This window comes from Mesocricetus auratus, unplaced genomic scaffold (assembly GCF_017639785.1).
Source record: "Mesocricetus auratus isolate SY011 unplaced genomic scaffold, BCM_Maur_2.0 Super-Scaffold_100009, whole genome shotgun sequence".
NCBI lineage: Eukaryota > Metazoa > Chordata > Mammalia > Rodentia > Cricetidae > Mesocricetus > Mesocricetus auratus.
This window is the reverse complement of record NW_024429193.1, coordinates 60,416,346-60,428,132: the sequence shown is the minus strand read 5'-3', so window position 1 is coordinate 60,428,132 and position 11,787 is coordinate 60,416,346. Positions and strand designations below refer to the sequence as shown.

General features: G+C 47.5%; 1 protein-coding gene across 3 annotated transcripts; it reads right to left on the bottom strand.

The window, feature by feature from the left end:
* Positions 1-2,626: 2,626 nt before the first annotated feature.
* On the bottom strand, positions 2,627-9,896 carry CUNH1orf54 (chromosome unknown C1orf54 homolog). 3 transcript variants are annotated; one of them, XM_021235467.2, is made up of 6 exons: positions 9,832-9,896; positions 8,069-8,149; positions 6,973-7,031; positions 6,317-6,430; positions 3,583-3,681; positions 2,627-2,688 (listed from the first exon to the last, which is right to left on the bottom strand). In XM_021235467.2, exons 1-5 carry the CDS (start codon positions 9,875-9,877, stop codon positions 3,586-3,588), a joined length of 396 nt encoding a protein of 131 aa, XP_021091126.1. In that variant the 5' UTR covers positions 9,878-9,896; the 3' UTR covers positions 2,627-2,688; positions 3,583-3,585. The 3 variants fall into 3 exon arrangements, with proteins under 3 accessions (XP_021091126.1, XP_012979227.1, XP_012979229.1); XM_013123773.3 differs by having other exon boundaries at positions 9,758-9,877; XM_013123775.3 differs by lacking the exon at positions 8,069-8,149.
* Between the last annotated feature and the right edge of the window lie 1,891 nt (positions 9,897-11,787).

Genomic DNA, 11,787 nt, shown 5'->3' with positions numbered 1-11,787 from the left:
CACGTGCGGCTCTGCACGTGCCTCCCCCTGCGTACACAGACCTTGTCCTCTCATTGGATAGCTTGCCGGCAACACGTGATTCTAGATACCGACACTCACAGCCCATTTGCTACCGCACGCGGGGGCTCGGCCAATAGGGAGACAGCCAAGTGGTGATTGGCTGGAAGAGAAGCAGTCGATGCTCCGCCCGTACATGCGGCCCCTCCGGTGATAAAAAAGGAGGATGGAAAAAAAGTGAAAATGAAGGAAGGGGCGGAAAAGGGTGGAGCTCGTAGCCTTAAATAGGACGGCGCGGCGCGGGAGACTGCGCGACTGGAGTGTGCAGAGCGAGACCGTGCCACGGAGGCGGTGCCTCGGGGCGTGGGCCCCTCTGAGCGCCTCCGCGCACGGGCGCAGCACGTGGGAGCCCTCAGCAACTCGTGTCCGCAACGTGTGTGACAACGGACGTGTGACGCCGGGCTTCCGTTCCCTTGTCGGCGGCTCGCCCTCGTGACTCCCCACTCTTTCATCCTCCCCTCCTCGTCTCCTAGTTGGGTGCCTCCTGCCCTGCTGGGCGAGGAGGGTGGGGACAGCAGCCGGAACACCGCGTCCTCTCCGGGGCTCCCACCGCGGCTGGATAAGCCGGTTCTTACGTAACCTGCCACGCACGTTACCATCTCAGATGCCAGCCCGCCGAGACTCTAGGGGTCAAAGCCGAAGTCGTCCCTGACTTTTCTGCCCCGGGCCCTTCAGCTCAGAATTCTCTGATTCTCGGCACAAGGAACGGAGTAAAGTAGATCGTTGAAACAGAAGGTTATGACTTTATCTGGCTGCAGTTTATCTGTTCCTTTGAGAAGACTCGAAAGAAATTGAGGAAGGCAAAGAGCAAGTCCAGACTCACCAACAAACGTTAACATCCGTTTCACCATGTCATAGTTACAGTGAACAGCAGGACATTGTAGGTTGAAGAAAACAGAGGGATCGCAAGGGGGCACTCTAGTGCTGATCAGAGTAGGGACTTAAAATGGTTTTTTTATTGCATATTCTTACTAAAAAATTGTTGGGACAGGGATATAAGTCGGGGTTTGGAGAATGCGTGATTGTTTTTAAAATATTCGAATACTTTTTACATGTATTTATCAATGTGGTATGGTTATTTTAGAAAGAGAAAAAGGGGTTCTAAATTAAACTTCAGCACTGTTTCCCCAAACACAGTTTCAAGATATCAAATAAAATATAATTAAGCAGGGTGTGATGGCTCATTCCTGTTGTAATCCTAGGAGTTGTATGCAGGAGATAGGTTCAAGACCAGCCTGAGGCACATGGGACCATTTAAAAAAAACAGGAAAACAAATAGAATTACAGGCTCAGAATAAACCTGTTACCTGTGAGTATTCTCTTTTCTATCCAAAACTTTATATTTATTTACAAGGTATGATTTCTTCTAGCTAATTGACATCTAACTCAAGGTGTTTTTGTTTTTGTTTTGTTTTGTTTTTCTGAGACAGGGTTACTCTCTGTAGTCCCTGCTGCCCCAGAGGAACTCTATTTGTAGACCAGGCTGGCCTGGAACTCAGAGATCCGCCTGCCTCTGCCTCCCGAGTGCTGGGATTAAAGGCGTGCACTACACTGGTTTCTAATTCTCTTTCTAATCTTCCCTTCATGCCTCCCAAGTTTTGGTGTACACACCAGCGTTGACTTTAGAACAGAATGTCATTAAGAAGTAGACAGAACAGGAGGGGAGAGGGAATTAGGAGAAAGAGAAGAGGAGGGGAGAGGAGGACATGAGGGAGCAGGAAGATGGAGTCAGGGGAAGAATAGAGGAGAGCAAGAAAAGAGATACTATAATAGAGGGAGCCATTATAAATTTTTTTGTTTTTGTTTCCCCCACCCCAGACACGATTTCTCTGTGTACCTTTGGAGCCTGTCCTGGAACTTGCCTCCCGAAGCCATTATAAATTTAAAGAGAAATCTGGCACTAGGGAAATGTCCAGAGATCTACAAGGATGATACCAACTAGCAATCTAAGCAATAGTGAAGAGGCTACCTTAAACGCCCTTCCCCAATAATGAAATTGATGACTCCTTTATATGCCATCCTAGATCCTTCATCCAGTAGCTGATGGAAGCAGAAGCAGACACCCACAGCTAAACACTGAGCTGAACTCTTGGAATCCAGTTGCAGAGAGGGAGGAGTGCTGAGCAAAGGAGTCAAGACTAGAATGGAGAGACCCACAGAAACAGCTTACCTGAACAAGGGGGAGCTCATGGGCCCCAGAGTGATAGCTTGGAAACCAGCATAGGACAGACCCAGACCCCCTGATGGTGGGTGTCAGTTAGGAAGCCTGGGTAATCTATGGGGCCTCTGGCAGTGGATTAGTATTTATTCCTACTATATGAATGGACTTTGGGAATATCTAGACATGTGGACAAGGGCCTAGGCCCTGCCCCAAATGATATGACAGACTTTAAAGATCCCCCATGGAAGGCCTCACCCTCCCTGGGCAGCAGAAAGGGGATGGGCTTGTGGGGGGCAGGGAGGGATGGCAAGGAGAGGGAACTGGGATTGACATGTAAAATAAGTTTGTTTCTAATTCAAATTAAAAAAGGAAAAATGTAAAAAAGAAGTAGACAAAACTATTTTTTTCTTTTATTTTTCATTCAACTTCTTGCCAAACTCGGCTGAAGAGTCATAGCAGCCTTCTCTCACCTGGAGGGAGGGGGGGATAAAAACAGAATCAGTTGAGTGACCTGGTGTTTAAGAGGACACACTGCTTTTTGTTTTGTTTTGTTTTGTTTTTCAAGACAGGATTTTTTTTGTGCAGCCCTGGTTGTTTTGGAACTAGATTTGTAAACCAGGCTGGCTTCAAACTCACAGAGATCTGTCTCTGCCTCCCAAGTATTGGGACTAAGAACATGTGCCACCACCACCGACAACTGACAATTGGCCAACTAAATTCAATTCCCTGAACTCATGCCAGGTGGTTCCCAAATCCCTGTAACTCCCATTCCTGAAGCTCTAGTGCCTCTGGCCTCCTAAACACGCCACTCATGTATACATATCCCTCCTCTATACACAAACATAATTAAAAACAAGAAATCCAAGAAACAATAACAAGAGGCCAATGAAGTCTTCCCTTTCTCGCATCTCTATGCAAACCCCACAGAGAAATGTTCTGAGAGGGATTCAACATTCTCTGTTGAGAAAGATGGGTTCCTCTCGTGTCTCCCTCCTCCTGCTGAACTTTGCCTCTTGGCTCTCCAGGGTTGTAAGGCACACCCTTTTTGACCTCTGGCACCTGCCATAACTTCAAACATGGACAGAATGGAATCAACCTTGAGTTTTCCAAACTTGTTGGAAGCTTGGCAAAGGCTTCTCTATTCAGCCTACCTCTCTCCTAGGAGGTCTTGAAAGTCCTCCCAGATCAGAAGGAATATATATCACAAGAGTCTTTGCTTCAACTTATTCCAGATTTCTTCAAGATTATATAATTAGATATTTCTAAATGTGATCCTGCTTTTTTCCTTAAGCATAGGAGAACTGAGCAGGTTGGTAAGAATTACTTCATAGCACCCCCACCAAAGCCAGTGACTGCCCTCTTACCGTCTACATAAAATGTATCCCCCCTTGAAGAAGGGTCCATAAGAGAAGACAGGACACAGAACTCTGTAGACTGGACATGGCATCATTCTGATCTGGACTCTGTTAAAACACCCCCGACACACACACAACAGATCATTGTCACCCTTGCTAGCAGTTTCCATTCCCCTTCCGGAACACAGCCATCTCTCTACACTAATCCCCTTCTTCCTTACCTCTGGTCTCTAAGGAGATTCAGCCCTCCTCCCCACCACTGTAAAGAATTCTTCCCATTTGGGAGACCACACTCTCAGTGACACTCAATGTTTTATCTTTTGTGTGCATGACTTTGTGCTAGCCCCTGTGATAGGTGCTTTGGGGGTTTATATATAAGACATACTTCCTATGCTTAGGAGGGGCTTACCATTAATAGAGAACCTACTATGCATTTAAAATGTGTGGGTTATTTACTATCAGGCTTTGCTTGCCAATCCTACTGGTTCCTTTCATTTGTGTTCAACTGCATGTAGGCTGTTTTTTGGTCCCTGCCTCTGCCTCTCTCTGCCTCTCTGCCTCTCTCTGCCTCTCTGCCTCTCTCTCTCTCTCTGCCTCTCTGCCTCTCTCTGCCTCTCTCTGCCTCTCTCTGCCTCTCTCTCTCTCTGCCTCTCTCTCTGCCTCTCTCTGCCTCTCTCTCTCTGCCTCTCTCTGCCTCTCTCTGCCTCTCTCTGCCTCTCTGCCTCTCTCTGCCTCTCTGCCTCTCTCTCTCTGCCTCTCTGCCTCTCTCTGCCTCTCTCTGCCTCTCTCTGCCTCTCTCTGCCTCTCTCTGCCTCTCTCTGCCTCTCTCTCTCTGCCTCTCTCTCTGCCTCTCTCTGCCTCTCTCTGCCTCTCTCTCTCTCTCTCTGCCTCTCTGCCTCTCTCTCTGCCTCTCTCTGCCTCTCTCTCTCTCTGCCTCTCTCTCTGCCTCTCTCTGCCTCTCTCTGCCTCTCTCTCTCTGCTTCTCTCTGCCTCTCTCTGCCTCTCTCTGCCTCTCTGCCTCTCTCTGCCTCTCTGCCTCTCTCTCTCTCTCTCTGCCTCTCTGCCTCTCTCTGCCTCTCTGCCTCTCTCTGCCTCTCTCTGCCTCTCTGCCTCTCTCTGCCTCTCTCTGCCTCTCTCTCTCTGCCTCTCTCTCTCTGCCTCTCTGCCTCTCTGCCTCTCTGCCTCTCTCTGCCTCTCTGCCTCTCTGCCTCTCTCTGCCTCTCTCTGCCTCTCTCTGCCTCTCTGCCTCTCTCTGCCTCTCTCTGCCTCTCTCTCTCTGCCTCTCTCTCTCTGCCTCTCTGCCTCTCTGCCTCTCTGCCTCTCTCTGCCTCTCTGCCTCTCTGCCTCTCTCTGCCTCTCTCTGCCTCTCTCTGCCTCTCTGCCTCTCTCTGCCTCTCTCTGCCTCTCTCTCTCTGCCTCTCTCTCTCTGCCTCTCTGCCTCTCTGCCTCTCTGCCTCTCTCTGCCTCTCTGCCTCTCTCTCTCTCTGCCTCTCTGCCTCTCTCTGCCTCTCTGCCTCTCTGCCTCTCTCTCTCTCTGCCTCTCTCTGCCTCTCTGCCTCTCTCTGCCTCTCTCTGCCTCTCTCTGCCTCTCTCTGCCTCTCTCTGCCTCTCTGCCTCTCTCTGCCTCTCTCTGCCTCTCTCTGCCTCTCTCTGCCTCTCTCTGCCTCTCTCTCTCTCTCTCTCTCTCTCTCTCTCTCTCTCTCTGCCTCTCTCTGCCTCTCTCTGCCTCTCTCTGCCTCTCTCTGCCTCTGCTAGGATTAAAGCATGTGCCACCATGCCTGGCCATTTTTCCCAATGGTGTATCATTGCTGTATCATTCAGGCCAGTCTTGCTTCCATCCAGCATCCTCACAGATGGCATATTTAGAGTTTTTCTCTTCATCACCCTCTCTTTGGAGGAAGCCTCCTATCCCCCAACCCCACATGGTGAAAACGTCATTCTTGAATTTCCTTTTCAGCCCAACCCTTTTTCATACTGTTTCCCTCCGTGAATGTCTCTTCTATCGTGCCCTGATCACCAAATAGAACTATTTGTTCCCTTCCCTTCCTTCAGCCACTTTCGTTCTTGTAGTAACTATTCTTCCTAATTTTGTTTGTCCCTTTAGAACACCTGATGAGCAAAAGATGTCTTAGTCTTAAGTGGTATCTAAAACAAAACCTGGCTGGCCCAGCAGGTGAAAGCACGGGCCCCAGAGTTGTCCTCTGGCCTCCACACATGTGGTGTGGCACAAATATGACACCTGTTCTGCTGGTTTCATTGACACAAACTAGAGTCACCTGGGAAGAGGGAACCTCATCTGAGGAATTGTCTCCATCAGATTGAATTGTGGGAATATCTTTGTGGGAATTTTCTTGATTAGTGATTGATATGGAAGGGGCCAGCCTGCTGTGGGCAAGTGGTCTAAAAATGCAAGCTGAGCAAGCCATGGAAGCAAGCCAGGAAGCAGTGTGCCTCCAAAGTCTATGCTTCCATTCCTGGCTTGAGTTCCTGCCCCAATTCCTTCCGTGATGATATGTGACCTGGTAGTTGTAAGATGAAGCAAACCTTTCCTCCCCAAGGCGTTTTGGTCAGTGTTTTATCACAGCAAAAGAAAACCAACTTAGAATACCTACATGGAAGTATTAATTATCTACTTCTCCCTGCTACCAAAACCCCGCCTCGGTTCATTCAAGGTCACTAGGCCTGGGATCTGTCAGGCTAAGAGATGTCATATCTCCCCCTTCTTAATCCCCATTTGACTCACTGGTTCTGTTGACACTGGTCTCGTGGTTACAGGATTCTGATGGTCCACAAGTTGAGTATGAAGACTAATGGTAGTCTCTACTGCTTCTGTTGTTACTTCCTTTTCCAACCTGTTCTGACCTCGGTAGGATTGGGAAACAGTTATCATTTCTTCCATCTAAATCCCCACGGATGCTCTATTTAGGGTTTCCATCTTTTCCTTCAAGCAAGCCTCCTACCTCACCCCAACCCCACATGACTAAAATTTAAGGTCAGGGATTGTCTGAGCCCAGTGCTAGTATGGACTATGTATGTATTCCACTCCTTCGTGTGTTAATAAACCAGCCTACAAGCTTCTGGCTTCCTTCTCCCAGCTACAGTTAACAGGTCTGTTTGGGACCCATTTCCTAGTTTCTAGCTACCAGGTTTTATTTTCTTGTTTTCTTTTTTTCCTGGGACAGTCTTACTAAATAATCCTGGCTATGTAGACCAGGCTGACCTTCAACCCATGGCTGTCCTCCTGCTTCTGCCCCCCAAGTGCTGGGATTATTGGAATGGACTTCCATAGCCAACCCGTCTTCCCGTCTTCATTCTTGCTAATCAGTTACATTTCTGCACTTCCCAGTTTCTGTTTGACAGTTATTTATCCTGACCCTCTTAGAAAGGGAAGTCACTCACCAACCTGTCCTCTGACTCAAACATGGAATAATCAACAGTGAAGTTTGCACTAATGTCATCTGGAGAAGACAGAAAAAAAAAAAACAGAAGTAAAAGGGGAAGAAACTGCTCAGAATACTTCGTGCTTAGAATACTTTACTTTACCTAAGTTATAAACTGTGTTGGTACAACCTACTTCTAGTTATTTTTAGTGTTAAAAATGTTTATGAGTTGGAGCTGGCAAGATGGCTTAGCAGTTAAGAACATATATTTCTCTTTCAGAGGACCTGAGTTTAGTTTCTAGAATCTGTACTGAGCAGTTTTTGGTCTCTCAAAACTCCAGCTCCAGGGGGACTTGGCACCTCTGATCTCCATGGCAACTCCACTCATGTACAAGTACGCACCCCTCTATTATACGTAGTTTAAAATAATAATGAAAAGTAAATTTTTTTGTTTTGTTTTGTTTTTTGAGACAGGGTTTCTCTGTTTAACAGCCTTAGCTGTCCTGGAACTCGATCTGTAGACCAGGACAGAGATCTAACAGCACTTTGCCTCTCAAGCACTGGGATTAAAGGCATGCATTGTCACACCTGGTTTAATCTTTAAAAGAATGGTGAATATGTATAGATTTATATTGTCAATCTAGTGTCTAAAATAATTTACAAATTGGAAAATTTCCAAATTATCCTAAACATTTTCCAAAGAATAAAAATATAAGTTTAAGGGGCTGAAGAGGCAGCTTAGAGGTGAAGAGCACTGACTGCTCTTGCAGAGAACCTGGTTTCAGTTCCCAGCAACCACCTGTTGGCTCACAACCTCCTGAAACTCTGGTTACAAGGGATTCAATGCACTCTTCTGGCCTCTGTGGGCACCAGACATACTCATGGTGCACAGACACACATGCAGGCAAAATATTCATACACATAAAATACTTTTTAATTTTAAAAAAATCATAAGCTTGAGAAAAAAAACACCAAGAGTCTTGATAGGTTTTGCTCACAGCCAAAATTTTGTTTGATTGTCTTGTTCTGTTGCAAAGGGAAGGGCAGTCTCTGAATGAAGTATTACCCAAATCTCTTCCTACCCGACTAAGAGTCAGGGCCTTTCTCATACGCACCATAATTAGGGGTAACTGTGTAATAATAATATATCACTTGATAGTAATCTTCCAGATCTTCTCCTTCCTCGTATTCCTGTCCTGCAGGGACAAGAGCTGCAGGTCAAAAGCATCTGGAGCTCCTTAGCAACAGCACACATGGAGTTGATCCCAGATCTCCTAGTTTTCCTTTTTCCTCTCCAGAGGTCTCATCTCCCTGTCCCTGGTCCTCCAAACCCACCCAGTTCCCTAACTCCCAGCTGGCTCCTAGTTCTGCTTTCAGTGCGGAGCTCTCAGGACAGAAACCAGATCCTTTCACAAACTCTAAGCCCCAAAGGAGATGTAAACCCTTTATAAGTGGAAGACAGAGACCAGAAATTTAGAAACTCATATAGATTCCATATGCTCCCAAACTTTTTTATACTTGGGAGAGATCATATCAGCATCTCTCACACAAACACTAACAATCTCAGGCTTTTAGATTTGGGTTTACTTCCAGCTTCACTGCTAACTAAGCCGAAGTTTGAACAGTCCACACTTTTTGAACCCTACACTTTTTTTTTTTTTGGACAGGGGTTCTCTACATAGCCCTGGCTGTAGATCAGTGCAACCTGGAACTCACAGAGATCTGCCTCCCAAATGCCAGGATTAAAGGCGTGCACCGCCACATCCCTTCCTTAAAATAAGTCAGCTGGACCAAATGACCCATCATAGCTTTTCTTCCCTTCTGAAACTAAAAATGTGTGGCACTGATCCAGAATCCAGAATTCTAGGCCTTCTGCTAAACACATCCCACTAACCCCAAACTAAGGACACAGGACTTAAAGGAAAGGAAAACAATGAGACACACCTGGCAGACTGGAGAACAAAGAAGGGAAGGAGCCACACTACCCTTGGGATGCTGTCCCTAAAGGCAGCCAGTTTTCTACTGTCCTATAAGCCAATCCATATTTATGTCTTTCTTTTTTTTAAGTCAGGGGTTCAGTATGTATCCCTAACCAGCATAGAACTCCCAGAGATCCTCCTGTCTCTGCCTCTAGAATGCTGGAATTAAAGGCAGCCACGCCCAGCTTGGTTTTGTGTTTTGGCATAGGGGGTATTTGTTTGTTTGAGACAGGTTTTCTCTGGATATCCCTGGGTGTTCTGGAGCTTGTTTGAGAGAGCAGGCTTACCCTGAACTCAGAGATTTGCCTGCCTCTGCCTGAGTACTGGGGCTAAAGGTATGGGCCACCATGCCTGTCTGGAAATAGTCAGGAACTCACTGTGTAGTCGACCTTGAATTTTTGGTCCTTTCCCCTCTATGTTCCAAGAGCTGGGGCATGCGGAATCAAGCTTGGCTCTCACACCTATGTCTTTGCTAATAAGCCCCCCCCCCCCCGCCCCCGTTCTATTCTGTGGGAAGGAGCTGCTCTGGCGTCTCTCACTGGTTTCACTCCCTGGCTTCCAAGAGCCCACCTCCTTCCTTTATGTTCCTCACTCTTCTGTTCAGCTTTTGCGGTGACAGCAACAGGGATCTGAGTTCCGTCTTGCTGAAGGAGCTCTGTTTGGGACTCCATCCTCCATCAATCAGCCTTCTCTTCTCTGACAGGACTTCGCTTGGCTTTCCTTTTGCTTTTCCTGGCTCCACCTTCCAGATCTCTACTTTGCCCCCAACCCTGGACTCCAGCAGCTGAGAAAGCACCCTCATTCCCCGCCGACATGCCCACTTACCTTCTCTTTCTATCTTTTCTCTCATCCCGTTTATAAGAACTGGTACAAAAACTCGGGGTCAGAAGTGGACTTACCCAGGATAAGCGGCACAACAAGGAGGGCTGTAAAGAGGATATCCATTCTGAATTTGGCACTACGGCTGTGAAAGTAAAAAGAGGAAATTGCACTGTTTCCCACCACATTTACCCCGCCTCCCCCGCTGCTGTGAAGCTGGGAGGGAGCAGGGATTCTTCTCCCAGGGGATAGAACTCTCCGCCTACTTGCTCAGTAGATCTGTTACACAGCTGTGGGACTGAGGGGCAAGCCTGTCTGATGGATGCAAACATGTTACTCTTGGACAGCCCCTAGCCTAGATTAGGTCCAGTAGGGACTCCCACTACTGGGACCAAAGTTTATACTCTCTCCCTCTCTCCTTCTCTCCCTCCCTCCTTCCCTCCCAATCCTCATAAAACTTTTTTTTCTCTTGGTTTTTCTTTTTTTGGGGGTTTTTCGAGACAGGGTTTCTCTGTATTATTTTGGAGGTTGTCCTGGAACTCGCTCTGTAGATCAGGCTGGCCTCGAACTCACAGAGATCCGCCTGCCTCTGCCTCCCAAGTGCTGGGATTAAAGGCCTGCACCACCAACCCTGGCATCTTTTGGTTTTTCAAGACAGGGTTTCTCTGTAGCTTTGGAGGCTGTCGTCACCTCGAACTCACAGAGATCCTCCTGACTCTGTCGAGAGTGCTGGGATTGAAGGTGTGAGCCATCACCCTCCTGCTTGCAATCCTTAATTTGCTATTGCCATGCACAGTTGCTCTTTACTCATAATCTCTTTTATCGATGTGGGAAGGAGAGGAAGGGCTGAGGACTTTTTCTAGACAGTAAATAAACTGTGCCTCTTCTCTGCCTGTCTTGGTTGTGGAGGATGGACGTGATGTTTATGAACCATTGTTTGACTCCCAAATCTCCTTTTGTATTGCTGCGGATAAAAATCTCATAGCTGTCAGGTCCAAAGGAAGCTCCAAAAGGCAATTCACATATCCAGAAATGAGCTCATCCTGGACTATAGGAGTATTTCTGGAAGTTAGATAAAAAGCCAGCATTCCACAGGAACTTGTGAAGCTGGTTCCCATCTAACAAATGGAGTCATTTCCCTCCCCTGTGGCCGAAGGAATGCATGGCTGCTGGTGGCACCTATCAGCTTATCAAATGCTATGCTGGCCTCCGTGCTCCCTCAGTGTCACGAGAGCCTGTTGCACATTCCTAAGTCCCCACTCGCCTCCTAGCCTCCCTCTCTACTCTGCACTCCCTCCAGCTCAGGGCTCCCACCCTGCAGCCACTCCTCCTCCTTGTAACTCAGCTATTCTCACGGTGCTTGCTCTAGTCTCTACACCCACTATTCTTCCCTCTTCATGCACACAATCCTGGCCATGTCCAGGCTGCTTACCATGTCCACTTTACTTCTCTCTCTTCTCCGAACTCTTCCAGATGCCTCTGGCCGTTCTCTCTCTCTCAATAAAACCTTAACCACCCAATGGTGTGGCCAAGTTGGCAGTTTCTTTGCTGTACTCCCTTGCATGCAATGGCCAAAGCCAGTTACCTCTGTCCACTTAGTGTTGACCTCATCTCTATCTCCCAACCTTTTGGACCCAGGATGGAAGAAGAGAGGAATCGACCATCTTTTCCTCTGCTAGGTGCCATGCCTGCCTCCCACTTTCAGACACATGGCACCTTCCTGATCATTCTGTCTGCTCCGGTATTCAGTTCAATTCAGAAGCAATAGCATACTTATTAGGCACAATGAATTAAGTTTAGTCTGATAGGTGATTGAGACCTCAGGAAAAGACAAAAAAACAAAACAGTGCTAGGTGTGGCAGACCTCTGTGAGTCTGAGGCCAGACTAGTCTACAGAGTGACTTCTAGGACATCCAGGGATGCATACAGACTAGTCTACAGAGTGACTTCTAGGACATCCAGGGATGCATACAGACTAGTCTACAGAGTGACTTCTAGGACATCCAGGGATGCATACAGAAATCCTGTTGCAATAA